This window comes from Erpetoichthys calabaricus, chromosome 8, assembly GCF_900747795.2.
Source record: "Erpetoichthys calabaricus chromosome 8, fErpCal1.3, whole genome shotgun sequence".
Lineage (NCBI taxonomy): Eukaryota > Metazoa > Chordata > Cladistia > Polypteriformes > Polypteridae > Erpetoichthys > Erpetoichthys calabaricus.
In genome coordinates this window covers 195,019,626-195,046,737 of record NC_041401.2, presented here as the reverse complement: position 1 = coordinate 195,046,737, position 27,112 = coordinate 195,019,626, and the positions used below count along the sequence as shown (strand labels likewise).

Below are 27,112 nucleotides of genomic sequence, written 5' to 3'. Positions count from 1 at the left end.
CAGAACTTTTAAGAAGTCCGAGATGGCAGGATGGCCACCTCAGCGGCACTCCACTCCATCAATCAGGTGTTTACGGTGGACTGGTGTGACAGAAACTATCAAAGGACGCGGAGCCCGAGGAAGACGAGACGAAACTGGAACTCTTTAGGTAGAACTCCGAGCACTGGGCCTGGCCCTGTCCTGTGTACGCTGTAGACCCCAGTGTCCCCTCCATAGCAGGCCCATTAAAAGAAGCCACTTCAAGTAAAGGGCCTTTAACAAAGCCCTCCGCCTGGACGAATGACCAGCCAGTCAGGGTGGGCTGAAGCCGTGCGCTCGGCTCGTGGTGAGGCCCGCTTTCCTGTTTCCCTTCTGCTGCTCTATCTTCGTACAGCAGGCTTCCTGGCGGCAGGCTGACCTTGGTGATCTGCTCAGGTCTGTCACTAAACACGTCCTCACCATTGTCCAACATCGACGAGTTTCCTCCGTTATATGAAGGATGGCTAAGCTGGCCAAGAAAAACAAACTCCCCTCTGGAAATGCACAGCATCTGAAGAGACGCTAGGATTCCCCAGACCAGCGTCCAAGTAGCCTGCTAGTCCCTCAATAACTTCTTCTCAAAGGGGGTCCCCATCCAGACCTCACTTCAATGGTCATTAAACCGAGGCGGCTCAGAACTTTAAGGAGGTTACTGTTCGATGGTCAGTAAACCAAACTACAAAAAGCTGCAATGGGGAACCCTGGAACGGCTTAGCGCCCATTTGCAATTTCTGGATTTGCCACTACCGTTAATGACTTGCACTGAACCCTAAACGGGCAACAGTGGGGAACAGCAGCGCGAAATGCCCACAGTGTCAGGCACAAAAACAACCATAGTGGCACCGGGTATGCGAGGGGCAGGATTAGGGTTCATTGACTCAGCGTCTCACCTACGTCATAGCTGTGCAGGCTGCAGTTACACTCATCTCCACATGGGGGCGCTCTTCGTTGTTTCAACCACTCGCGGGGAGCGCCAGTGATTCAGATTCGCTTAGGGCAGCAAAAAAGCTGGAGCCGGAACAGGGAGGGGTGGGAATTCCAGCACACTGACAGGACGTACGTAACATCGGAGACCCTTTGTGGTGCGGATTTAGAGCACGAGGTGCCAGAATTCTGAAGGAATAAAATTTGATAAAGTAAACGGAGTACCGCGCATGCGTGGAGAGCGCAGCCTGAGCACCAATTTATCTAAACTGCCAGACTTTGGTGATGTGGGAGGAAACCCCCCCCCTGAGAAGCGCAGAAACTCGCAGCGGTGGGACACACAGCCAGTATGTTGAGATAGCGGCGAGACCCCCTGAACCGCCCCCCCCCCCCAAAAACTAATTCAATAAAACGGGACTTTGGCTTTGTGGGGATTCTGTTACAAGGCGCTTTAAAGGCCGTAAATTAAAAAGTACAAAGTAAAGTTGGAACTCCGCGGCTCGACGTGTCCGGCCGCCCCATCGCGCCTGTTTCTGCGCCCAGCGCTTTGCTTTTCTCTTTCTCTCCGCCGGCGGCTCGCAGTCCTCAGTCCTGCAGAGGGAGATCAGAGCCTCGAGCGCCGGTCTGACAAGTCGGAGTCGAGAAGGGGCGGAGAGTCAACTCTTCACACGTAACTGCGAGCTCCGAGAGAAGATGCCATCCAAGGAGACTCGCCGCCGTTTACGGAAATGAGTGAGTGAGAGGCTCCGGTAAGTGAAACGCGAGATGCCCGGTAAACGGATGGCCTGTCACGCGGCCTCGGTCATCTTCGGAAAGGATCGTCGCCAGCTGGCGTGCGCACGAGAATTAATGATCGAACTTGTTCGCTTTTTTGGGACTTTAAAGGTGCAGGGGGGCGTGTGGGAGCCGTTTTTGCGGACAGTGGAGAAGATGAACTGAAGTTCCAGTGCGGCGATCATTTTGAACTTTTCTTTCACAGCGGGGGGGGCCCGTTAGCGGAGGGGAAGGGGCGTCCATCTTTTCATTTGACTCGCACGGACCCGTAGACTGCAGCTTTTAAAATCACAATTCCGTCGGATTGCCCAAATAAAAAGTTCTTCTTTACTTTCCGGACAGCCACAGACCCTCAGAGCGTGACGGGGGCGAGGGGGCGGGGGTCATCCGTTAACCACTAAAGAGCCTCAGACGGCTCCGTCCTCGTCTTCTGCTTTAGATAGATAGATAGATAGATAGATACTTTATTAATCCCAATGGGAAATTCACTCTAAGGACGGCACTTTGGATGTTAGCACAGTTTCGGGTAAACAGACTGGACAGTTTCCATCATTTTAATGTGGTCGAACGGGCTGGTTAAGTCAGAACGTCGCGAGCGGTCACGTGGAGGAGGGCCGGAGAAGAAGAGCTGCGGGGTCGGCCCACTCCTCGCACACGCCCGCCGCCGCGCTTTGTAGCCATCGCGATCTTCAAGAAGTCAAACGCGATCAAAGTTGCGCGAGAGGCGTCGCCGGAGTCTTCTTGTCACATTGTCACCGTCCGTGCGCTCGCCGCTTACACAGAATGCCTGGGCTGCTGTTGACAGTGACGTTCTGCCGCAAGCTTTATTTAATATAGCGCCTTTACAATGTGAACCGCATCTGTGGGCGAACTGCATACACAAAGATGCGCGCACATATTTATTTGTTTATTTATTTTTGTTCTTTATTTCGCCTTACACAATTTCTTGTATTAGGAATTTATTCATTTTCACATACCCCTTGGGGTCAGAGCGCAGGGTCAGCCATTGTGCAGCGCCCCAGGAGCAATTACAGGTTAAGGGTCTTTGCTCAAGGGCCCAGCAGAGTAGGATCTCTTTTGGGAGTGACGGGCATTCGAACCTTCTGGATACCAGCGCAGATCCTTAGCCTCAGAGCCAAAGGAAAAGAAATAAACTGTGGCGCACTTTGAGTGTCTGGAGAAGCGCGATGTGAATGTCATTCATTTGAGGATTCTCCAATCACAACACAGAAGGCGCTGGACCCGCCCTCTCATTCTTGACACACGTCACAGTGACGGTTTTCGTGTCGCGGCCTGTTGGATTGGTGGGCGCCCCCCCCCACTCTTCATGTACTGAAAAAAAATAAAGAAATACATAAAGCAATAAGCAGCGGTGACTCGATTATTTACAGCCACACATTTCATGTTATTACCGATTTACTGGCACATTTCATGGTACGCTTTGAGTACTGAGAAAAGCGCTATATAAATGTAATGAATTATTATTATTATTACTTTTATTTGTGGCCGGTGACTTTCTGAACCTGTAATATTCAGATCAGGGTCTTCAGGGGGTTGAGCACAGGGCACAAGGTAGGAACAAATCCTGACCAGGGTGCCAGTCCGCCGTATGACAAACACACACAGAGGGCCCAGTTTAGTGACACCAGGCCACCTAACCTGCATGGCTTTGGCCTGAGGGAGGACCCCCTTGGGGGTGAGAGTCCTGGGACGGCTGCTTAATTTCTTTGTGCATTTATTTCATTTTGCCCAAAAAAGGTGAAAGCAGAAGCTTTATTTGATATAGCGCCTTTACATTGTAAACAGCATCTGAAGGTGAATTGCATATACAAGGCAGCAGTTGGGACGACGGAGGAAAATGAAATGTTCAAATAAAGACGCCTACGGTGAAATGTGATTGTATTTTATTACAACACCAGCATGATATCCAACCTGCTGAATCCAAACACAGGGTGACGGGGGTCTGCTGGAGCCAATCCCAGCCAACACAGGGCACAAGGCAGGAACCAGTCCTGGGCAGGGTGCCAACCCACCACAGCCAGCATGATATGCAAACCTAAAGAAAATGTGTTTTTTGTTGCGTATTTCTTGATGTTTCGGTGACCCATGACATATGCCTTGAAATGAAAAGTGTCACTTTCACGTGTCAAAAATGAGAGGGTGGGCTCTAACACCTACCGGCTTGTGATTGGTGAATCGCTGGCCACGGGGGACAGAGCCCATCAAGGGGCGCAGTGACAGGGGACGTGATGAGGAGTTTAGGGGTCGCCTCTTCACGTGGTAATCCGGGGGACTTTGCACTCACAGCTTTGAGTGAGTTTGGCCGTCGGCTCACCCAGGACATTAAGTGCACTGTGCCACCCGGCCTGGAAGTGGACCCTCGGCCATCTTTGCTCAGGCAAGTGAAAGGCCAGGTCACCATTGGTGTGGAGGAGTCACCGCACGACTTTTAAATCTGTGTCTCCAAATCCCAGCACATCTCCACCCCGAGTACATTTGTTCTCATTGGGCCGTTCTGTACCTCATTCTCTTGGTGGAGTTGTGAAGGTTTTGGGTTCAAATCCCACTCCTGACACCACCCTGTGACCCTAAGCAAGTCACGTCACCTGCCTCGGCTCACCGTACCTCGAATGTGAGGCGCCTGCCTTGGAGGAGAACATCGGCCAAATCAGGAGAGAATGACGAGCATCACGTGACGCACAATGGCGCTCGGCCGCTCTCGGACACGCAGACACACGCGACTTTGAGCCATCAGAGTACTCGGCCCTCAGGAAACGCCACGGGGGCTCCTTGGAGTGACGGCAGTGCGCCTTTATAGCGCCTCACGGTGGCCTGCCCTTTTTTATCTACCACTCATATAGCGCCTTTCATTGTCTGTTTTGCTGTCTGTCGTGCTGGTGCTGCGTGTTGTACTTTGATTATTTTACACCTGTCGTTTCCTTGGTGGGGTTAACTCCGCTCTCCTGGGTTCAAATCCCAGGACCCCCCAGCATCAGGGTGGCTTTGTAGCACAATTCTGCCTAACTGTCCTCTTTTTATTTTGTGTTCTTCTTCTTTGTAGTGCCGAGGACCCCGACGGCTCGACCTCCCCGCTTGTGCGATGTTCAGACCGCAGGCCGAGGGTCTCGTTGACGTCGAGGATGAACGAGTGGCGTGTGGGGGGTGTGCGGGGCCCCCGTGACCGCTACAAGCACGCCTGCTGCATTCGTGGTAACTGCGTCTACTTGTATGGCGGGCGTGACACAAACATGCAGAAGGACTTCTGGAGGTACAATGTGTGTAAGTATACGGCTGGCTGGCTGGCTGGCTTTGGAGCGGCCCCCTCACTTGGCGGGGGGCTTTGTAAAATGTCACCGAGCGCAGCACGAGTCGAGGGCAGTCACAGCTAGCGTTCAGAAAGGGGCCGGTGGGCGAGGCGAATCAAAGATGACCACCACACACCTGACAGGGCCATGCGAGCCCCAGGGTGGAGATCCCAGACTGCTGTCCGGGTGGAGATTTTCAGCAGAAGAATCAGACACGTTAGGGGGGCTGCTTAATCCAAATCCTCCAGTCTTCTCCTCCTCATCTCAGTCATCCTCTCCCTTTTGCTCCCTTGGTCTGATTCTCCTCAGACCCTCTCGCCTTCATGCCAGTTCTTGGGCGTAACTTGGCACTGAAGGGAAGGCAGTTGAACTCGCTAATCGTGGCACCACAGTGAGGTAACATGGCAGGTGAGACGGACCCCGATAGCGCGTTGATGAGCACACGGCCGTGACAATCGCACTGATGACCCCATGAATCTCTAACTTGATCAGAGTGATTGTGTCCCATGACAAACTGGCATCCTGGGCACAAGTAGGGCTCACAAATGGCCCCCCCAACCCCTTTAATGGAACAAGCGGGTTCAGAAACATGGCGGGACGGGTGGGTGATAAGAAGTCCTAAGACAGACAGAGCACACAGGAGTTATGAGCGGATCTGGTGCCCTGGATGGGGTCGGTTCCCATCTTGTCCCCTGAATTTGTCAAGATGGGCTCGAGATCCCCCCAAAAGGAATTAAGTGGGGGCACAAAACTTGTCATTTCAGTTGTTGAGGGGCTGTGTGCCCAGCTTCAGAAGTCACACTTGTAATAAAGCGCCTGACCACTCGATAAACTTGGACACTCACGGCCCAGTTGGCAAGGAGCATTATGGGGGAAATAACGTCACGTCATTGTCCAACCAGAGTCGCACTTAGGGGACTGGAGCCAATCCCAGGGGGCACAGGGTGTAAGGCAGGAACAAACATGCTGGGCAGGATGCCAGTCCATTGCAGGGCGCGCACACACACACACACACACAGCAGGGTCGATTTCGCGCTGCCAGCTGATCCAACGTGCAGGTCTTTGGCCCATGAGAGGAAATCCCAAAGACACGGGGAGAACATGCAAACTCCACACAGGCCCTTCCAACAGGGACGCAGATGGAGATGAAGTTTTTCCTCGCACATAAAAGCACCATGAGACTCTTTAATTCCACCCGGGGGGGTAAACGTTAACATTTAACATTATACATAGTTATTGTCTGTTTTTCACCTGCGTTATTATCATTCTTTAATTTAATATTATTTATTGTATCAGTATGCTGCTGCTGAAGAATGTGAATTTCCCATTGGGATTAATAAAGTATCTATCTATCTGTAGTATTATATAGTGCCTTTACATCTATTATATAGTGCCTTATTTATCTATCTATCTATCTATTATTTAGTGTCTTTCACTCTATCTATAAGTGAGCGAGAAGTGTGGTAGGCCGGACTTTGGGGGCATCGTAGAGAAATGAGGCGACTCTCCTCTTTAATGTCATCTTAGAGTTTTGTGACACGTGCTGCAGGGCCCAACTACTGAGGGGGCATAGCAGACAGGAGGGCCCACGTCGGGACATCGCCTTTTTAGTGCAGATGGGTGACCCCCCCCCTTGTGTTGTGTTTGTCAGGTGAGGGAAAGGCGCTATAAACATGGAGTTAATTCATGTAATGATATTTGATGAACTCGATGCTCTTTGTAGTGCGAGTATTCATTTATTTATTAATTTTGTTTAAGTGCTGAATGAGTGGAGTGAACTGGACACCAACACCGAAGAGGCCCCCAAGGAACTAGAGGAGCACACAATGGTGGAGAGCGAGGTGAGGTGCACATTTATAGACCCCTGAACCTGATCACAGGAGTGTAATAAATGGAAACTGGAGAAGCAGCAGTGCGGCTGGCGATGTGTAAGGTCCCCTCGCGTTTGCGGTTCTCCTGTAACGTACTCACTCAGTCTGCTTGATTGACCCCCCAAACGCTGGTATCCGTCAATAAGGGCGCGCACATAAAGGCGACCTTCAAAAGGGCGACCTCAATTGAGCGCCGAATAACTGCGTGCATAATCAACAACAACAAAATTTATTTCTATAACACATTTTCATACAAAAAGTAGCTCAAAGTGCTTTACATAATGAAGAAAAGAAGAATAAAAGACAAAAAAGAAATTAAAATAAGACAACCTTAGTTAACATAATAAGGAGTAAGGTCCGATAAATAAAGGAGCGCTTCAAAAGGGTGACGTCAATTGGGCGCAGCGAATAAAGGCAAACGCAACAAAATTATTACAGAAAAGGCAATGATTGAACGTATAAAAAGGTGAAAGCAAGAATATTAAAACATCCAATTAATGCATGAACTTCTAACAAACTATTTCTAAAGCTCTCTGTATTTCGTTGTTTTCAAAATTACAGAAAATTCGATTAAGGTAATGACTGAATGTATAAAAAGGTGAAAGCTAGTTACACTTGAAGCTGTAGATTATGTGCAATGCCACGTAGATATTCGAGATGCAGTCTATTAGCATAATCAAGGACAATTAATTTAATTCGCTCCGAAGGTCATCCTTTTGAAGCTCGCCTTTATTTGGCGCTCAATTGAGGTCACCCTTTTGAAGTTCGCCTTTTTGTGCGCGCCCTTATTGAATAGAACCCCAAACCCTCCCTGTAGCACACGTGTGTGTGACTTGTGAGATTCTACCCTGGCTTTGCCCCCAAATGTTAGAAGTTGTGTGTGAGGTCAGCAATTCAGTGAAGTGAACCTCCCCGCCAACGTGTATGGAAGGAGATGAGGCGGACGTACGCGAGTATCGATGAGTTGAGCCTGCGCCTGCCGAGTCACGTATGGCGGAGGGGCTGGCGAATCGCTAGCAATGGGGACCTCCTGCCGTGAAGGTGTTGCAGTGTAGCGGTTTCTTCTTCTAATGATTGTAACCTCAAAAACCTTCACTTTAGGGGGTCCTTTATATCTTTGGAGGGATGCTGGACTCGGCTTACAATGAAGTGACGACACCTCTGTGGATGTATCATATAGGTAAGTCCAAATTCTCTCACATTTGCACATTTTACTTTTAGGTTGGCCTTCCTACCCACCTTTTGCCCACCCCATGGCAAAAATGTCCCATTTGCAGGGAGACGCTGTTCAAAATGTCACCTGAAGTCCCTTGTGGCACACAGGGCCGTGTGCTTCTCCCACAGATCTCGGCACGAGTCGCCGTTTTCTGCTTTGTCACATTCTACTTCGGCGGTTTGGAGGTCTTCGTGGCCCAAGTCTTGAGGGGTCCTCTCCTGCCTCCCTTTGCTGGTCTTTGCACCAGTTCGAGATCTGATGATCAGGTGACTGCAGCATGTGACCCACAAGGCCCATATGGTGACAGTGTCTTCCAGTTTCAGTAGGCCACCTCTCTCTCTCTCTCTGTAGCCCCTCATCATTGGTGACACAGTCATGACGGTAGCTGAAACGTGTTGAGTCATCAGGCTGTGGTCATCGTCACCCGCCAGGTTTCATTTCTGTATTTCACTGTTGGCACTGACAATGCCCTCATACCAGCGTTTCTCAGCCTTTAAATATTTGTGACCCGAGTTTTCATAACAGTTTTAATCGCGCCCCCCTAACATTTTTTTGAAAGGAGCCCACCAATACCAATTTGTTCTTTTTAAATTAATGACATACAGTGCATCCGGAAAGTATTCCCAGCGCATCACTTTTTCCACATTTTGTTATGTTACAGCCTTATTCCAAAATGGATTCAATTCATTTTTTTCCTCAGAATTCTACACACAACACCCCATAATGACAACATGAAAAAAGTTTATTTGAGGTTTTTGCAAATTTATTAAAAATAAAAAAACTGAGAAATCCCATGTCCATAAGTATTCACAACCTTAAGATCTCTCCAGAGATGTTCAATCGGATTCAAGTCTGGGCTCTGGCTGGGCCACTCAAGGACATTCACAGAGTTGTCCTGAAGCCACTCCTTTGATATCTTGGCTGTGTGCTTAGGGTCGTTGTCCTGCTGAAAGATGAACCGTCGCCCCAGTCTGAGGTCAAGAGCGCTCTGGAGCAGGTTTTCATCCAGGATGTCTCTGTACATTGCTGCAGTCATCTTTCTCTTTATCCTGACTAGTCTCCCAGTTCCCCACAGCATGATGCTGCCACCACCATGCTTCACTGTAGGGATGGTATTGGCCTGGTGATGAGCGGTGCCTGGTTTCCTCCAAATGTGACGCCTGGCATTCACACCAAAGAGTCCAATCTTTGTCTCATCAGACCAGAGAATTTTCTTTCTCATGGTCTGAGAGTTCTTCAGGTGCCTTTTGGCAAACTCCAGGCGGGCTGCCATGTGCCTTTTACTAAGGAGTGGCTTCCATCTGGCCACTCTACCATACAGGCCTGATTGGTGGATTGCTGCAGAGATGGTTGTCCTTCTGGAAGGTTCTCCTCTGTCCACAGAGGACCTCTGGAGCTCTGACAGAGTGACCATCGGGTTCTTGGTCACCTCCCTGACTAAGGCCCTTCTCCTCCGATCGCTCAGTTTAGATGGCCGGCCAGCTGTAGGAAGAGTCCTGGTGGTTTTGAACTTCTTCCACTTACGGATGATGGAGGCCACTGTGCTCATTGGGACCTTCAACGCAGCAGAAATTTTTCTGTAACCTTCCCCAGATTTGTGCCTCAAGACAATCCTGTCTCGGAGGTCTACAGACAATTCCTTTGACTTCATGCTTGGTTTGTGCTCTGACATGAACTGTCAACTGTGGGACCTTCTATAGACAGGTGTGTGCCTTTCCAAATCATGTCCAGTCAGCTGAATTGACCACAGGTGGACTCCAATGAAGCTGCAGAAACATCTCAAGGATGATCAGGGGAAACAGGAGGCACCTGAGCTCAATTTGGAGCTTCATGGCAGAGGCTGTGAATACTTATGGACATGGGATTTCTCAATTTTTTTATTTTTAATAAATTTACAAAAATCTCAAGTAAACTTTTTTCACGTTGTCATTATGGGGTGTTGTGTGTAGAATTCTGAGGGAAAAAATGAATTTAATCCATTTTGGAATAAGGCTGTAACATAACAAAATGTGGACAAAGTGATAAAGCGCTGGGAATACTTTACAGATGCACTGTATCATAGATGCATATTTTATTATACCTACTTAACTTTTATCGACATTTGTCTATTTTTCTATTGTCAGAATGTAGTTTACGTTAATTTGTTTAGGTTTCAATAGACGTATTTTTCAGATTTTCGATTTCTTTTTTTTCACATCTTCGCGCCCCCCACTTTGAGAACCACTGGCCTATACAGTCCTAGTTTTGCCAAGCTGTCAGTAGATTCTGTTGGCCAGACTTGGTGTAGTCTTTGGAGTGTTGAAGCGGCTCCTCTGATCCATCTTCATGTGTCTTCATCTGCTTCATCGTTTTCTTAAACACTTCAGTCTGCGCCTGCTCTCCGTTTTCGTATTAAGCTCTCGTACTCCGATGCGTGGCCCCCCAGTGGCTACTGAAGTACAGCAGAGCTCCGGCCAGGCGCGACTTTCAGTTCTTCTTGTTTTGTACTTTCTCACAGACAAAGAGCGCTGGAGCAGATGGAGAGGAGCGGCGGGCGGCGTGCAGGTAACACAAGTCTTTTTGTAACGTTAAATCAAATAGGCCGTTGAATTCATTCTTCATTCAGCCCAGAGTTAATTTAAAGATGGCAGTTGCAGTAAATGCACATTTCATTTTTTAATCTTAGAGCCCATGCAACAGGAAGGGACACAGCGCGGTGGTGTACAGAAGCGCCATGCACGTCTACGGAGGGTACATTGACATGAGAGGGTCTTCACAGGACTTCTGGACATTCACGTTTGGTGAGGACATTCAATTCACAAAATGTTACTTGTGGGGACTCGGCAGGGGAATTCCAGCCACACACCAGTAGGCCAACCTCGGACCCCCCCTATTGCCCCCCCCAATCCTCATTAACAAGCAGCTCCATTATAAATACACACAAATCTACAGGCATCTGCAGGGGGCCGAGGCCCCTTAAAAATATCAATGAGTGAGGCCCCTGCAATCACATGGATTGTCCAGTTTGTCGTCACTAGGCAGACAAACACCGATGAGCCCAAACATTACGAGCACCTGCCTAATGTGCGGCCAAAACAGCGACGACATGCCAAGGGGCCGACGCTCCGAGACCACCGAGGGTGTCCTGGGGTATGTGACACCAGCACATTAGCAGCAGTTACAAGATGGAGTCGCTGCACATCGGTCTTGCTGTTCCATCACATCTCACGTGTGCTCGATCGGACCGAGATTTGGGGAACACCTTGAACTCTCCCCTCATGGTCCTTAAACCATTCCTGTGCCAGGCCATATCATCCAGCCCAAAGATGCCAAACTCCAGTTGGGTGGGCCCGGCCTACAGTCATGTTTGTTTCAGTAAGGGGGTACACATCAAATTAACATGCACATGAACACCCGGGCATAGGGCTTCCCAGCAGGACATTAACCAGCTTTGTCGTCTTCCCACAATGCATCCTGGTGCCATTTCTGCCCCCCCCCCATAAACAACACACACATATCTGGCCAATGACGTGAAGGCACTGAGGGGGTGGAGGGACAACAAAACAGTGTGTGCTGCAAGAACAGGGGATTGTGGGAAGTGGCAGAAGGCCAACTGCAGGTTGCATGGGATGTGTAGCCCCCCATCGTCCTTCAGTCGAGCCATTTACTTATTTCACGCCAAGTGTATTCTTGGTATTTTCCTTTAATTCTGTGGGATTCTCTCTCAGCTTTTTGTTTTTTTCCAATATGGTGTCTGTTTTTGTTGCTTCAGAAAACACCGAATGGTCGTTGCAAACATCGTCCTGCGAGAGCGGACCAGGACCGCGCCACAGCCACGCTGCTGTCACCTACCAGGATGGCATGTATCTTTACGGAGGGTTGATGGGCCTCAACGAGCAAAGTGACTTCTGGAAGTGGGATTTCAGCAGCCTGGCGTGGTCCCGCATTCGAGTCCTGTGAGTGGGCCTTTTACGTTTTCTCCTTCTCTCCTAACGCGCTTCACACCACCAACGGCTACATGGCTTTGGTTTTCTTCTTGCAGTTGTGCGACACGTGGTGTGTACTTTGCAAGTTCTCTCCAAGCTTGCAGGGTCACTGTGGGGGGTCTGTGTGTGGTGTTTCCATACCATAAAAATAAAGCCATGATGTGTCAGCAGAGTCGATAATTAAATAAAAAGACACACGGCCCACCGCTCACACTTCGACAAACTCCGCTAATCTTACTGCCCAGTCATGGGGTGACCACTCTCAAACGGCGTAAAGCAGGGGGTCTCCAACTCCGGTCCCGGAGGGCCGCACTGGCATAGGTTTTCATTCTGATCCTAATGAGTGAACGGTTTTTGCTGCTAATTAACGTCTTCTGAATTACCGTATGTACTTGTGTATAATTTCCGGTATTTTATAATGTCGGTCGTATAAGTTGAATGCCATCCAAGAGATTACGATATGCTAAGGCCCACCTGAGAGAGTCACCCCGGAGCACACGGCCTTTGTTTTTCTATGTATTGTGCCTACGTGACCACACGGTATGTAATACCCGAACTATTCTGAAGCGACGTTTGCACCGATTTGTGTTTTTTGTATCTCATACACCTTTATTTATCGTAAGAGAATCCCTTATCTACGATGGAGCGTTCAGTCAGAAGAAAATGTGACGCTGGTTTGAAATTAAAAGTGTCGAAAGAAATTGGTAACATTTGCTGCTGCGTGTGAGGAACTGGTGTGAGATTGGAGGAGGCAAGAAGATGTAAAAAAATATTTAAGTGTCGTATTTTTGAACGGGCCTATAAGTCGGGTCTGATTTTATGATCAATTTTTCGGGTTTCAAGACCGGACTTATACGCGAGTAAATATGGCAATTTGAATTGACTTGTTTTAAGATTTGGTCCCTGGAATTTCTTCATTTGTTTCCTTAAACAGAAATGAAATGTGGAGTGAGGGAGCCAACAGAAGACCACCTAAGTCAGGGCCTCAAACTCCAAGCAGTTGCGTAATCAGACACCGCTTCTCGTCGTTAATTAAACTCGTTCTTTAATTCCATGGCTTGTTGCTGCTCTCATTGTGCCACAGCAGACATGTCCAAAATTGTGGATTTTTCTCTTTTCTAAGAGCAGATCAACATTCCTGAGACCTTCACCTTTCTTTATTTTCAGATATTGTATGCTGGTCACAGTCTGCTGCTCATGTCTTGGGTCATTTTATATCTCATTATTGTTTGGCTGCCAATTAAGGAAAAAACAATTAAGGGGCGGAGTCTTCAAGAGCAAATCAATTAAAAAAAATTCAAAAGAAGTTAATTAGCAGCAAAAACAGGTCACTCATTAAGAAAGGGGTTAGAATGAAAACCTGCAGCCACTGGGGCCCTCCAGGACCAGAGTTGGGGACACCTGCCATACAGAACACTCGGGCAGATGGCAGCCGCTATCCAAATTAATATCAGACTCCCAGAATTCTCCAAAACTGGTAAAAACCGCAGCTGGCAACGCATCATTCCGGCATCTCCTTCACTTTGGCCTTTTCAGCTCCCCCCGTTCTCAGATATTTTCACTGATCATCTTCACCTTAACTCTCCACCACATCATTAAATAACATTTTCATGTCTTCCTCCTTTTCTCCCCCTTTACAGGTCTGGACCATCCAAACTATTTGGGCACACAGTAGTTACGTACAAAGACGCCATGCTCCTGTTTGGGGGAGGAGAAACCCAAAATGGCGGCAAAAGCCCCTTTTGGAAATTCCAGTTCTTAGCAGAGACGTGGCAGAGGCTGGACGGCAGCCCCCTTCAACCGAAGTCTTATCACAGCTGCCTGGGCTGGGGCGTCAGTTTCACCCCATGTGGCGACCATTTCAGCGCATCACAGAACTCAAAACCTGAAGCCCAAAGCCGGTCCTTCAAGAAGAGGAGTGCAGACCCCCAGGACAATGGGATTGAAATGCAGACTTTCAAAATGCAGAGTAAAGCGGAAGAGCAGGAGACCCACGGGATTGGACAGAAGAGCAGATCCACAGAGGACGTGTCCCCCCAGTGCTCGACTGCACACACAAACTCTGAGGGCCAATCAACGGAAGACCCCCAAGACCTTCTGTTAGTAATAGGGGGAAAGCCTCTGTCTGGTGGGACTGCAATCTCAGTGTGGAAAATCTTACTTGACAAGGTTTAAGAACACCAGCAGGATGGCGGACAGACACCTGATGCTGGATGTGTGGCATGTGTTTGGTGACCAACACCGATGTCCGGTTTTCGAGATTTACAGCAGTGGGCCGCTGGAGTTTTGTGGAGACGTCTGTCATGTGCACTTTAACAAACTGGTTTGGCCAACAGCAAACACACCGAGGGGCTTACTGTGACGGTCATTTTGGTAACAAAGTACCCCGTATATCGATGAACGTATTTATACTGTTTTCTGTCCGGAGGTCCCCGACTTGGACGACCAGTGCAAGTAAAGTGGTGTGCTTAAGCAACGGGCCGAGTGAGCAGTCAGCCAGACCACCCATGTCGTCTTGCGTTGTGCTGTTGACGGTTGCAGTGGTTTGTTACACAAAACTAACGAATATCGGAATGTGAATAAGCAAATGATAATTAAAACAGTTCTGGATGTTTGAAATCAATCACCAAGTTATTTCAGCTTAACAGATAAAATATGAATATGCTTGAAGGAAATTTGTAATATTTCAATTAATTTTTATTCTGCAATTACTTTTTTCTTTTTTAATTGAACAGCAGCTCTAATAAAATGTACAATTTCAAGTTATTTAAAAGAAAACTCCCGTCAGCTTACTCGACGTCCTCCTCACCTGCTGTCCTAGTGTGGACGACTCTTCTTCGCTCCTCTCCCTCACGCCGCCAGCCCTGCTGTCCACAGTATGTGACAAACGAGAGGAGACCACTCCGTCCATTTCTTTGCCTGATGTCTCAGTTGTCCCAATGTCTCCTGCAGATCCTTCTTAAAAGTTGAGATTTCTGCTTCAACTCCATTGTGTCGGTAGTTTTAGACTCCCACAATTCTTTGCTACCCGGGGCTGCAATCCTAAACGCACTTCCCCTTCATTTCCACAGATGATGTCCTCAAGTACAAAATTAGTTGGAAGAATTCTGCTGGATCAACTTTATTAATGACTTGGAGGACCGTGAAGAGCTAATCAGGTCTCCACGCCGTCTACTCAGTCTGACAATACCCCTCCATTGTCTTATCCAGGCCAGCTGGAGCTTATCTTAGCAATCCCTGGGCACAAGGCAGGACCACCAGGTTTAAGTCTCCACGTCTATCACAGTAGGACACATCCTGAAGTCCTCAGATGCACCTGGTTGCTCTCACTCACCCGCACAGCGTCAAGTGCTGCGTTGTCTTTATGCACCGCGGTGACCAGAACGGCACACAACACTCCAGAAGTGGCCTCACTAGTGTCTTATACCGTATATGGCCCGAGTGTAATGTCCCTTGATTTATATCCAGCAGTTTTTATGACATATTTTGCCTTTTTAATTGCTTCTGTGCATTGCTCAAATGGCGAGAACAAGCTGTGAACATAAACCCCTAAATCCAAGTTTACCCAAATCAATGTCATTAATTTAAATGAGAAGGAGTGAAGGTCTACCTAAGGTCAGGGACCTCCGAGGGTCTCCACTCATGACCCCAATCTCCTGTTTTCTGGACTCTTTTTTTTTTTTTTGTCTCCTGCCAGTTGACCAATTTGAGGTCCAGTTTTGGAGGTCACCTCCAATTCCAACTGCGTCGAATTTCAAAATGAACCTTCGGTATCTGATATATGCCTGGCACTTCAATCCATTCGGCGAGCTGAAATCCATCATGTGTTCTCGGTTATTAGTTCTTGTGTAAGCCTTTGCACAAATACACACAGCATGAAAGGCACTATATGATGGACAGAATGGGGTGAATGGGGGACAGCTCCTTCTTGTCAAAGTCATATCATGGAGCCCCCTGTCAACAGCCCACCAAGTGCAGGTCACTGCTGTCGCGGAGGCCATTGATCTTTTAGTTTAAGATGGCAAACAGCATCTGTAATAATTTGTCTCACATGCAAACGATTCAAATATTTTTTTATTTTAAAAGAAAATCTACATCTTACAAAAAAGAACCGCAGGAACTCTACAGGTCAGATCTTGGCCAACATCCATACAAAAGTAGAAAAGAGCAGCGTCGTCTAATATGGCCTACGCTACATTGTGAAATGTACATAGAAAACCCTGGTGCGTTTAATAAAAAAATAAATTACCGCTCACTAGAGAGATTCGGCCAATTGCACTTATATCAAGAGGTAAAAGCGCTAAAGCGTGAAACTGCAAGGGCCACGCCAAAGTGTCAGGGCGTCAACAGCCTGCAGGGAGCACAATCTCTCACAACACACACAGCTTACAGCTACTCGCACGGTTAGGGTTCAGCAGGTTCTCTGGGTTTGCATATTCAGTGTAAATTAAAGAAACAAACGGACAACTTCAAAACATGACCAGTGTAAGGACCAGTGAGATGTACAGTAGACAGCGCAGACTGCAGATCATCGTCGAACACAAATTTCAATGTGCTGACTTGGAGCAGAACCCTATGTGGGGATCGTAACAGTTTGACGAAGCTCCTTTCACGTGTGCCGTTTACTCATCAACATGGCAGGCGACTCGATGGGCACTTGCTTGGTGTGGGGTAACAAGAATGAAGCTGATAAGTTGGGTTTTACTCGGGGAGCCGCTGTAATGAAGCTTTGTCTTCAAGAACGCCTGTGAAGAGGACTTAAAACTACATAAGCGCACTCGACACGTGAATAAACGAGCCGGGATCCTCCAGGTTCTGAAGTTATGTCAGCTGTGGGCTCACAGTTCAGTCACAACTGGCACACTCCTCCTCAACTGGCTGGCAGGCTGACTTCACATCCCATTAATTTTGTTTCGCACCTCATGCAGGCAGCCGCATCTAACAACAAGTTGAAGTGAAGAGAAAGCGCAGAACATAATTCAACAATTCTTAGTGTCCGTCACTCTCAAGTCCAGTTTCATGGCTCCCTCGATACAAGTGGGATTCTGCTAATGTGATGGTCACAGAACACAGCAGCCCACCAGCAGGCACAGATACATCAAAAGTATTTCAAGGTAGAAATGAACTTTCATCTGTTAAAAATAATTTGCTACGTAATAATATCCGAGTTAAAAGCAGAACCTGAATTGAATCCAATGAAAGTTATAAAATGTAAAATAATAAACCTCTATATTTTACGTTACATATACACTAAATATAATGTGAGAATGGCAGTTAATATTTAACGTCACAGTGCTTTAAATATCGGCTAACGCACAGCGGTTTTGTAACATATGATGAACAGACGTGATTTGAGGCAAATAAAAGACCCGGCAAAATCGAAGGTCGCGTCACATTTTGTGTTCACCACCGGTCGTCTCATAAGATCTTGCGCTCCCCCTCACTAAATGGGAAAATATAAATTACTGAACGCTCGTGCCTGGGCAGCAGCTCTGTATTTAAAGAAACTCACTTTATAAAACTGAGAGGTTAAACTACCAAAAATGTAAATCAGGACAGCTGCCGAATATCTGAAGACCTCAAATAACCGTAACCGTCACGTGTGCCCGACTTCACAGACTACGCGGCCTGCCTGTCCGTACTCCGTCTCCGTGGAAGAGGACTTCAAATAAAGCACAAGTTGGGATGATTAAGTAAATAAATAAATGGGAATGAGATGAATCTTTTCAAGAACCCGTCCATCCTTCATGTTTCTCTTCCACCTACCGATGGCTCGCCGCCCAACTGCTTTTGTTTGTGCGCAGCTCGCCACATTCCACTTTGGGGCCTCGGTTAGTGCAGATGCCTCTGTGCTCCAATACCTGGAACACCGTTTAGTTATATCGTGTTAGTTCGCTTGAACAGATCTCCGCAGTTTGTTTCCACACGTTAACGTTTTGGTCTTTTGTGGCCTGTGTGGACGTAATCCAGTGACAGTAGAGAGAGACAGCGGAGGAGAAAACACTGAGACAAGTCCGTCTTCTCCTTAGAGTTCAGTCGTCAGAAGATGTTTGGGCTTTGATGACACGTCTTTTGTCTCTGATTTCGCAGCACTGGGGGCAACAGAAAAAATTAATAGATTAACAAAAAAAATAATAAAAGATATCGGGGACTGCAAAAGAGGTTTTCTCACAATCCTGTCTTATCGTGTTACAGATTCTGTAGGGATCCAAAATGAATGATTGTTTAAAACATCTTTAAAGAGTCCTATCATCATAAACTTTACAGTATAGATTAAAAAAATCTGAATAGTGTACCAAACAAAACTCAAGCACTGACAGACACTAGAGGGCGCTTAAGAAAAAAAACAACTTCAAGAAGAGGGAGCAAAGCATCATGGGAACTGAGAACAGCAGAAATACAAGTACAGAATAATGGAGACCACCCCAGAGAGTGGAGCAGAGCACTTGAGGACAAAACAAGGACCTCACATCTCCATGACAAAGTGACTGGGAGACTGAAAAGACAGAGCAAAAAATGAACAACCAGCCATCATCTTAAGAAGCCAACTCAAACAAATCGAGATCTTCTGTAAAATACACAAAATAAACCCGAGGCCAGACTCTCGCTGAACTTCATGCTTTACACCAAATTTGGCCCTGGAGGGCCGCAGTGGCTGCAGGTTTTTGTTCCAATTCTTAATCAGTAACTGATTCTCGCTGAATCATTTAGTGCTCAAAACTTTATTTTATTTGTCTTGCTTGTTCATTGCTTACTTTGGTCTCTTTAATGGCTGCTTATTAGCAAAAAGACACAAATGACAAAGGAACCAGCAGTTCTCCATCTGACTTGTTTCCATTTATGCCTGTGTGTGTTCACCTGGTTTACTAAAATATTAAAACGTGACGTAATGGGAACTGCTCATTCACTTAAGGCTGCAAATCATTTGGATGACATTAAAATGTGAGAACAACTGTGACGAGGACGAGCCATTCAGCCCAACACACTTGTTCATGCTAGTCATCAAAATAACATCAAGTCGAGATCAGAGGGCCCCTAAAGGCCACCACACTACTTACTCAATTTATTATTTATTTATTTTTTAACTACGAAGACTTTCTAGCATTAGTGTGAAATTCTCCCTTAGGTGTCTGACTGCCCCCATGTTATTATTGCAGAAGTTACCTTAAAGCACCACCACATATCCTTGGAAAGGAAAAAAACCTACAATATAAGAATGAGGCAACATGGCAGAATGAAAACACCAATATGCCATCAAATTAAATAAAATATGTTGTTGTAAGGACTGGTGTCTAAATAAGCAAACAGATAACAAAACCAGCAGCTATTATGACTCTCCCCTCCAGGGCCAAATTTGCAGACCCAACACCACTACATTTTCAGTCTAAAATCTTCTTTTAAATGTAAGTGATCTCCGTCCACATTACTGTTTTCACATCATTTACAAAAGCATCTCTGGCCACACTAATACGACCAAAACTGCCTATGAAGTAGACGCTCCCCACACTGGGCACGTGCACATTAGCGGAACCAAGAAGACAAAGTGAACCTCCATGCTAGATAATCATTTGCAGCTCATGTTTACACAGCAATGGCAAATATGAAAAACAAAAAAAAAAAAAGGACTGGATGATCAGGTGGATTGTTATGGAGAGTAACAAATGAGAATAAGAGGAGCAAAGCGGAGGAGAAAAAAGTAATATGCAGGACCCAATCAGGGAAGGGCCACGTGATAAACACAGACCAATCACAGTGTGATTAGAGCCTGCACTTTCGGAGATCTCCGTTTTCAGTCATCCAGAATGCAATGCTAAGCCAGACTGGAATATACAGCTCTAGAGAGCATTTTCAAAAGTCTCCATTTTCAGTTAGTGAAGCTTGTCGTGTCAGACCTTGGAAGACTCCAGGATGGAATGGCTACCTAAGTGCTGAGTAAAGGGCCTGAATATTTCTGTCAATCTAAGATTTCAGACTTTTTACTTTTAATAAATTTGCTAAAATTCCTAAAATTCTGCTTTTGTTTAGTCATTCTGGGGTACTGAGTGTTGCTTGATGAGGGGACAATTACCGCATTTTTTGCTTCATAAGACGCACTTGTTTTCCCCACCAAAAGAAGGGTGCATCTTATGGAGCAAATACTGCGTCACAGACTGTCCGTGATGTGTATTACCTGACCTAACTCAGATGACGATGATGAGGGTTCTACATCGGAGAAAGAATGCACGTCGCACGTCTGCCGTTTCTGTACTTTGTATATGTACACGGGAAGCTCTGCAGTCTACTTGTGACTTTATGCTGTAGGAAGTAAATAAATCAAGGTAAATAACATTCGATCTGGCTCTTATATACAAAGTACAGCGACGGCAGCTTCCACCTGCAGTTATAGGACTCTTCAGTACGCGAGTGACACTCCACGCTAGTGTTTAGATCAGGAACGGTGCATGTGCCGAAACAAGAAGTCTAACTGCATTCTCATACCATTGCTTGCGAACTGAAGTGTCAGCGTGCACTTTTCGTTGTATTACACGTGTATTTTTTGAGCATGCCCGTGTCGATCAAACACAGAAAGCTCTGCAGTCTACTTGTGACTTTATGCTGTAGGAAGTAAGTAAATAAAATTCGATCTGGCTTTTATGTAAGAAACAAATGTTAATGTTTTGGGCACATGCATTGTCCAGATCTGAACACTAATGTGGAGAATCGCTCGCGTACTGAAGAGTCTATAGCTGCAGGTGGAAGCTGCCATTATCAATGCCTTAGATGGAACTGAAGATGGTATCATATATGAAGATAGAGATGAAAGTGACATCAGTGATTGTGAGCAACTGAGCTTCATAAATTCTGACACTAGTGATGAGGAGTTTTTTGGGGTTTCCAGAAAACTAGAAGAGTGCATGAACCTTAAAGTGTCTCCTTATTTGTTAATGACAGTGACGATGGTTCTTAATACCGCTGTTGACTTTACATGGTTGAAATACTACTCTGCTATATTTTATTAAATATATTAGTACACCGTTTGGATCAGAATATTTTTTTTCTTGTTTTCCTCCTCTAAACCTAGGTGAGTCTTATGGTCAGGTGCGTCTTATAGAACGAAAAATATGGTAATTTAAATGATTTTAGCACAAGGCTGCAAAATAAGAAAATGTGATAAAAGTGAAGGGGTCTCGAGACTTTCCTACAACACTGGATGGGGTGTCCGTCCATCACAGGGCCCACTCACATGGGGTAATTTTGAATCTGCAGTTAAACTAATATGCTCAAGTTTGGAGATGTTTGGAAGAAACCAGAATAGACAAAGTAAAATCAGCAAAGACACGGGGAGCACGGGTAAACTCTGCACAGACAGTGACTGGGGGCAGAAGTAGACCTGCAGTGGTCTGGCACCCCATACAAGGTTGCGTCTTTCATTGTGTTCAGTTTTGCTAGCATAAGCCCCCTGCATCCCTGAATTGAATTAAATGGGATGGAGAATTCTTGAACTGTAACGGATATCGTATTGTATATACATAAAGAGTTATCAGCTTGTGATAACACAAACCAAGAGAACAATCAAAGCACAACATTAAACAACACATTCCATTAAATGCAGGAATATGACGACAGATAGTTCAATTGTCTACAACATGAGCGGTTAGTCCACCAGACACACCCAACCACATGTTAGAAAACAATCAAATGACTAACTCATGGGAACGTAACAAACCTGCACTCATAACTACATTTGGTAAGCTGGCCTCTAGCAGATCAACTTTATGGATTTTACCTCACAGAGGTGGCTGTTCTGGTTGGAGTTGACGGAGCTCCAGCTGTCAGCAGCAGAGATTCAGGGGTCGCCGGAGCAGCTGTGAATGTTGGGGAGGCGTTGTCTAGGAGGCCATTGGAGAATCCTTCATTCTGCTGTTGGTGTAAAAAAAAGAAAACCCACAGACGTCATCAACAACTCCTGTTAAAGAATGTGCTGCACATCACAGTGAGCATACAATGACAATGACTGAGCTAACAGTTTTGAGGTGGTCTTAGAAACTGCATATTGACTTTCACTGCGCCAAACAGCCTCTACTCCTGGTCACAATTCAAGGAGAGGAGGTAGAAGTGGTGCACTCCTACAAGTACTTGGGAGTCCATCTCAGTGACAGATTGGACTAGTCTCATTATGCAGAGGAACTAGAGAAGAAAGGGCAGAGCAGACTTTTTTTTATCTTCCGAGTTCATTAAATGTGGGGAGTGACATCCTTCACATCTGCAACGGCCAGTGGGGTATGCTGGGCTGGTCACATCACTTCAAGAGAGGCCCACCAAATCAACAATCTAATTAAAAAGGCAGGTTCAGCTATGGGACACACTCTGGATCCCTGTGGAGTGACTGGTGAAGGAGAGAACTGAAACAAAATTGAGCGCCATTATGAACAACACTACATACCCTCTCCATGATAACGAGGACTTTCAGCTAACAAATCATTCAATAGAGAGGCGTCAAGAAACATGACTGGGGGTCCGTTATACCAACAGCCTGAATACTGCCTCGCTGTGATAGCCAAGTCAGACATTTTTTCTTTTAAATTTTCTTTTCTTTTTAGTGATTCAGACCATACTATGTGTTTGTGTATATATATATATATATATATATATATATATATACACACACACATCTTTATCTATCTATCCATCTATGTGTGGAAGTGTGTGGATCTGTCTGTCTGGCCCGGAAGTGCGAGGCTACAACATGAAGCTCAAAGAAAGCGATTCTGTCGCCAAACTGAAACCGCCAAGAAAAGAGAATATTGCTTAGCTGCTAATACACAAGCGAGGCAAGCACATCAGTAAAACAAAACCTCGGAGGAGAGAGAAACTCGCTTAGTCGCTGACAGACAATGGAGGTGAGCACATCGGCAAAATGAAAAATAAATAAATAAAAGAAAATCCTGGAATGGAAAGCAAATTCAAGGCTACGATACGTGATAATCTCGAAAGACATTTTAAAGATCCGCGAGACCAGGAAGACTTGCCATGGTGCGTCTCGCGGTGACTGTAAACATGACACTTGGTGCCAAGAGATTGTCCCAGGGCCGTAGCAAAAAGGACAGCGGCTGTACAGGCTTTAAAATGATTGAAAGGGCGACAGCAGCAACCCCAACTGAACGTGAGCATCGTTATACATCCTGCAAGAAAGAATTCAAACGCGCCCGGGGCCGGAAATAAAAGACAGGTATTGCTTTTACGACGTCACGCGAGACCAGGCAGTGAGCCATCATTTAAAACAAGTCAACAGACCTCTAAGCTAGCAGTTGTTGGATTGCTTTTGGCAGGCAAGCATCATGTGCTTCGAGCTCTTAAAACAACGACATGCGACAGGCAGAAGAGGCAGCTAGCAAGCAGCAAAAAGACAGCAAATGATCCAAAGGCACATCCTTAGCGTATGTTCAGCCGCAACACCCTTCACAACACGAGCAGTATTATAAGTCTGGGAAGAAAGAGATGTAACCACGCGTGGGGCAGGAAATAAAGAAACAAGTATTGTTTTTAAAAAAGTTTTTAAAGTAAAAGTGAAAATAATGCATATGTAACAATTCACAAGAAAATAATCTCTTTAAATTGTAGATTGCCTGCCTAAGGTAAAGTCATCCCTGATGAATGGGGACGTGGGAATGAGGGGTCCTTTCATTGGACTAGCGCTATTTCAGATGTGGAATGGCAAAATGGGGGAGGCAGCTTGATGAATGAGGTCTCCGGGACTTAAAACAAATCCAAATCGTATTATGGGATATCCTCTCCTGTTAAATTCTGCTCCATACTTGTAATATTTTTTATTTTTATACTGTATTGAGGATTTGTTCTCTTCTGTGTCTTGTATTGACCCCCTTCTTTTTGTCACCCACTGCACGCCCACCCTACCTGTAAAGGGGTCTCTCTTTGAACTGCCTTTCCTGAGGTTTCTTCCATTTTTTCCCTACTAGGGTTTCTTTTTTTTGGGAGTTGTTCCTTGTCTTTTCACAGAGTCAAGGCTGGGGGGCTGTCAAGAGGCAGGGCCTGTTAAAGCCTATTGCGGCACTTCTTGTGTGATTTTGGGCTATACAAAAAATAAATTGTATTGTATATCTGGTAAACCAAACACAGGGGTTGGCGAGCGAAGCGAGCAGGGGGTGGAACCCTCTAGTGTATGTGTATGTATGTGTATATATATATATATATATATATATATATATATATATATATATATATATATATATATATATATATAAATAATTATAAAGAAAATCTTGTGACGATACAAGACTTCTTTCCTGTGATGAGACGTGATCTTTGGAAGAGAGACACTTTCACGTCCCGCAAGATGAACAAGTCACGTCATACTTACAACCTTTGGAAGCAAGTCCTGTGATACACATGCAGAGCAGGTTAGAGATAATGGAAGTAGGAAAATTCGAAAGTCTCAAAAAAATTAGAGTAAAGATTGCATTAGCACAAACAAAAACGGAAAATATTACTTGGTGAAATAAAGGAACAGAGAAAAAAGATTGCATAGTGTTTGAGGATGTCTGGGGGACAAGAGAGACAAGGCAGTCTCAGGACAGGTGCTGTATAGACTTTTAAACGTTTGAAGCACCACACGAGATGCAGATCATGTGGCAAGGCAGCAGCTGATCGAACAAAGAGGAGGTAAAAAAAAAAAAAAAGAAACTATTTGTTTCCCATTGTATTACCATTTAAGAGAGGGTTTCGGAGGAAAGACCGCGTCTCCTTGGAGTGCGTTCAGCCCCCCTCTTCACAGAGGCGCGTAGCGAAGCCAGAGCTTCAGTAAAAAGCCAGATTTTTCCCTGGGGACAAATAAAGTTCTACAGAATCTATTTAAAATAGAGACTGATGAAAAATTTTCTGAAAGCAATCAACAAGGAAGGTGAAGAAGGATTTCTATATTTGAGACAATCTTTCTATGAACAACTGATGCCAAGATTAAGAGGATGTCACTGAAGAGGTTCAAGGATGTTGTTAAGAACTTCCTTGGCAAGTACAGAGCACCAAGCTATGGCCAGCTGGTTGACCTCATGCTTCAAGCATACAAATCCATGAAGTGCGGCCTGTTGCTAAAGATTCATTTTCTGCATTCACATTTAGGTTTCTTCTCTGCTAATCCTAGTGCCGTCAGTGACAAACATGGTGACAGTACAACAATGGAAAACCATTAATAGGGCAAGTGGAATGCATCAGAGCTGGCTGACTATTGTGGGACACTGAAACGACAAACATCAGATGCAAATGGTAATCAGCAGCAAAATGTTTTTAGTGCAATTGAAGTAACACCATGTGATCTCAATCTGTTCTAGTTAATTTCATATTTCTCCAGATTCCTACATGACATAGTTGTCTGTGTTCAGCCTGAAGCGGTCTATTACTATCCTTAAAATAATACTGGGAAGCAAAACTTTGGTGGGGGGTATGGGGGGAATGCTCGTCCAGTCTAATGGGCCAGGACATTCTTTACTAAAAACTGATATGCCTGATTTGGGAGAGTTAGAAGAAAGTTGAAGGATTCTGAGTGGGCATGTAGACGTCAAAGCTTTCACTTACACTTCAGGAATCATCTAACACAAAAAAGCATAAGCATGATTTAAAAACTCGGGTCCTACTCAATACTATCTTGCCGTTTTCTTTTAAGCTGCTGAGAGAAAGTAACAGTTTGACAGTGTGAAGCTCAAGTTCACAGGGCTAACCACCGGGCCTCCATGCTACTACAGACAGAATATGCCTTTTAGTACACAAAATAACAGATGTTATTTGTGAGATGTCATTTGTGCAGAAATCATTGACATGAATCTAGAAAAGAATTTGTGAAATGAGCATAAGGAGAAAAAGCTCGAGATTACTTTTGAAATGTGTCCAGCAAGGAGTAAATGAACAATTTCCCCTAAAAATACATTAGCAAAACAGCATTCTCTACAGACAGGAGGGACGCCACGTAAGATCACACTTACTTTTTTTGCAGGGATGATCCACCTTGGCACGGTGACTGGTTTACTCTGTACCTTAAAGAAAAATGAAGAGCTGGGATGAGTGCGGGAACGATCACATCCGTAAAGGGGGTGTAAAGTGTAAGAAGCACAAATCTAAATGATCATTAAATGAGCTCCAAATTCAGCCTTAGTTGGAGCGTCTCTTAGGGGCGACTTTATACTAAAAGGCCCATTTATACTGATCAGTTGCTCCACCCCTCGTCCACTTTGCTGTTTGGGCTAATTACTCATTTCATTACCAGAGGTGTGGAATCCGTGAAGTCAATGAGATTATCGGTCAAGGATGAAATCAGATTGTCCAGTTCCTCAGTCTGAGCCTGCGTGATAAATAAAAAGAGTTTGAAACTCACAGAAAAACACATCCAAGCAGGGGTGTGAAAACATATCTGAATAGAGGGCCTGTGACTATAAGAGTATCATGCAGAACATGCTCAATTAACAAAACTACAAGTCTAAAAATGAGGCGATTATGATTTATATTTAAGCCTGCTTGTTGTGTATACAGAGCGGAGTGCTATAATGTCAAGTACATCTAACAAATAATATACATTGAGATTGTAGCCTAATCTTCTTCTTTCGGCTGCTTCCATTAGGGGTTGCCATAGCGGATCATCTTTTTCCATATTAGACTGCAGCCTAATACAGAAAATAAAAGTCATACAATACGTACTGGCAGGGGTGTCCAGTGCTGCCCAGAGTGCAACAAATTGTAGATGTGCTCACTAAATAAATTCTACAGGGAGAAAAACTTTGGCTCAAAACAGATTTTCACAGAATAAATCAACTGAGGAAAGTAACTTTGCATGCCAGTACCATTATCCAGTACTTATCCTGAGAAGGGTCGGGGAAAACTGGTGCCTATCCCAGCAATCCTCGGGCACAAGGCAGAATGAATCCCTGAACAGGGAGCCAGTCCATCACAGCATACCCATGCAAAGTTTGAAAATGCCTCAGAGGGAACTTTAGTAATAAAGTGGCAGGCACAGTCACTAAATAAAGTTCCACAAGGGAGAAATTTTTAGAACAG

General features: G+C 45.6%; 2 protein-coding genes across 3 annotated transcripts in view; one reads left to right on the top strand and one right to left on the bottom strand.

Moving 5' to 3' along the window:
* Positions 1-1,358: 1,358 nt before the first annotated feature.
* On the top strand, positions 1,359-14,740 carry si:dkey-3d4.3 (leucine-zipper-like transcriptional regulator 1 homolog). The gene is made up of 8 exons (XM_028808053.2): positions 1,359-1,691; positions 4,778-4,995; positions 6,780-6,862; positions 7,994-8,072; positions 10,606-10,652; positions 10,774-10,888; positions 11,860-12,043; positions 13,714-14,740. The coding sequence occupies exons 2-8, from the start codon at positions 4,857-4,859 to the stop codon at positions 14,246-14,248; spliced, it is 1,182 nt and encodes a 393-aa protein (XP_028663886.1). The 5' UTR covers positions 1,359-1,691; positions 4,778-4,856; the 3' UTR covers positions 14,249-14,740.
* Positions 14,741-16,129: 1,389 nt separating this feature from the next.
* The window catches only part of epb41l5 (erythrocyte membrane protein band 4.1 like 5), a 126,604-nt gene continuing 115,621 nt past the window's right edge, over positions 16,130-27,112 (bottom strand). Inside the window, exons 23-26 of one of the 2 annotated variants that reach the window (XM_028808051.2) lie at positions 26,325-26,402; positions 26,047-26,097; positions 21,840-21,973; positions 16,130-18,165 (exon numbers count right to left, since the gene is read on the bottom strand). In XM_028808051.2, coding sequence (XP_028663884.1) covers positions 18,099-18,165; positions 21,840-21,973; positions 26,047-26,097; positions 26,325-26,402 — 330 coding nt within the window. In that variant the 3' untranslated portion in view covers positions 16,130-18,098. The remainder of the gene's footprint in view (positions 18,166-21,839; positions 21,974-26,046; positions 26,098-26,324; positions 26,403-27,112) is intronic. The other variant, XM_051930313.1, reaches the window with a different exon arrangement.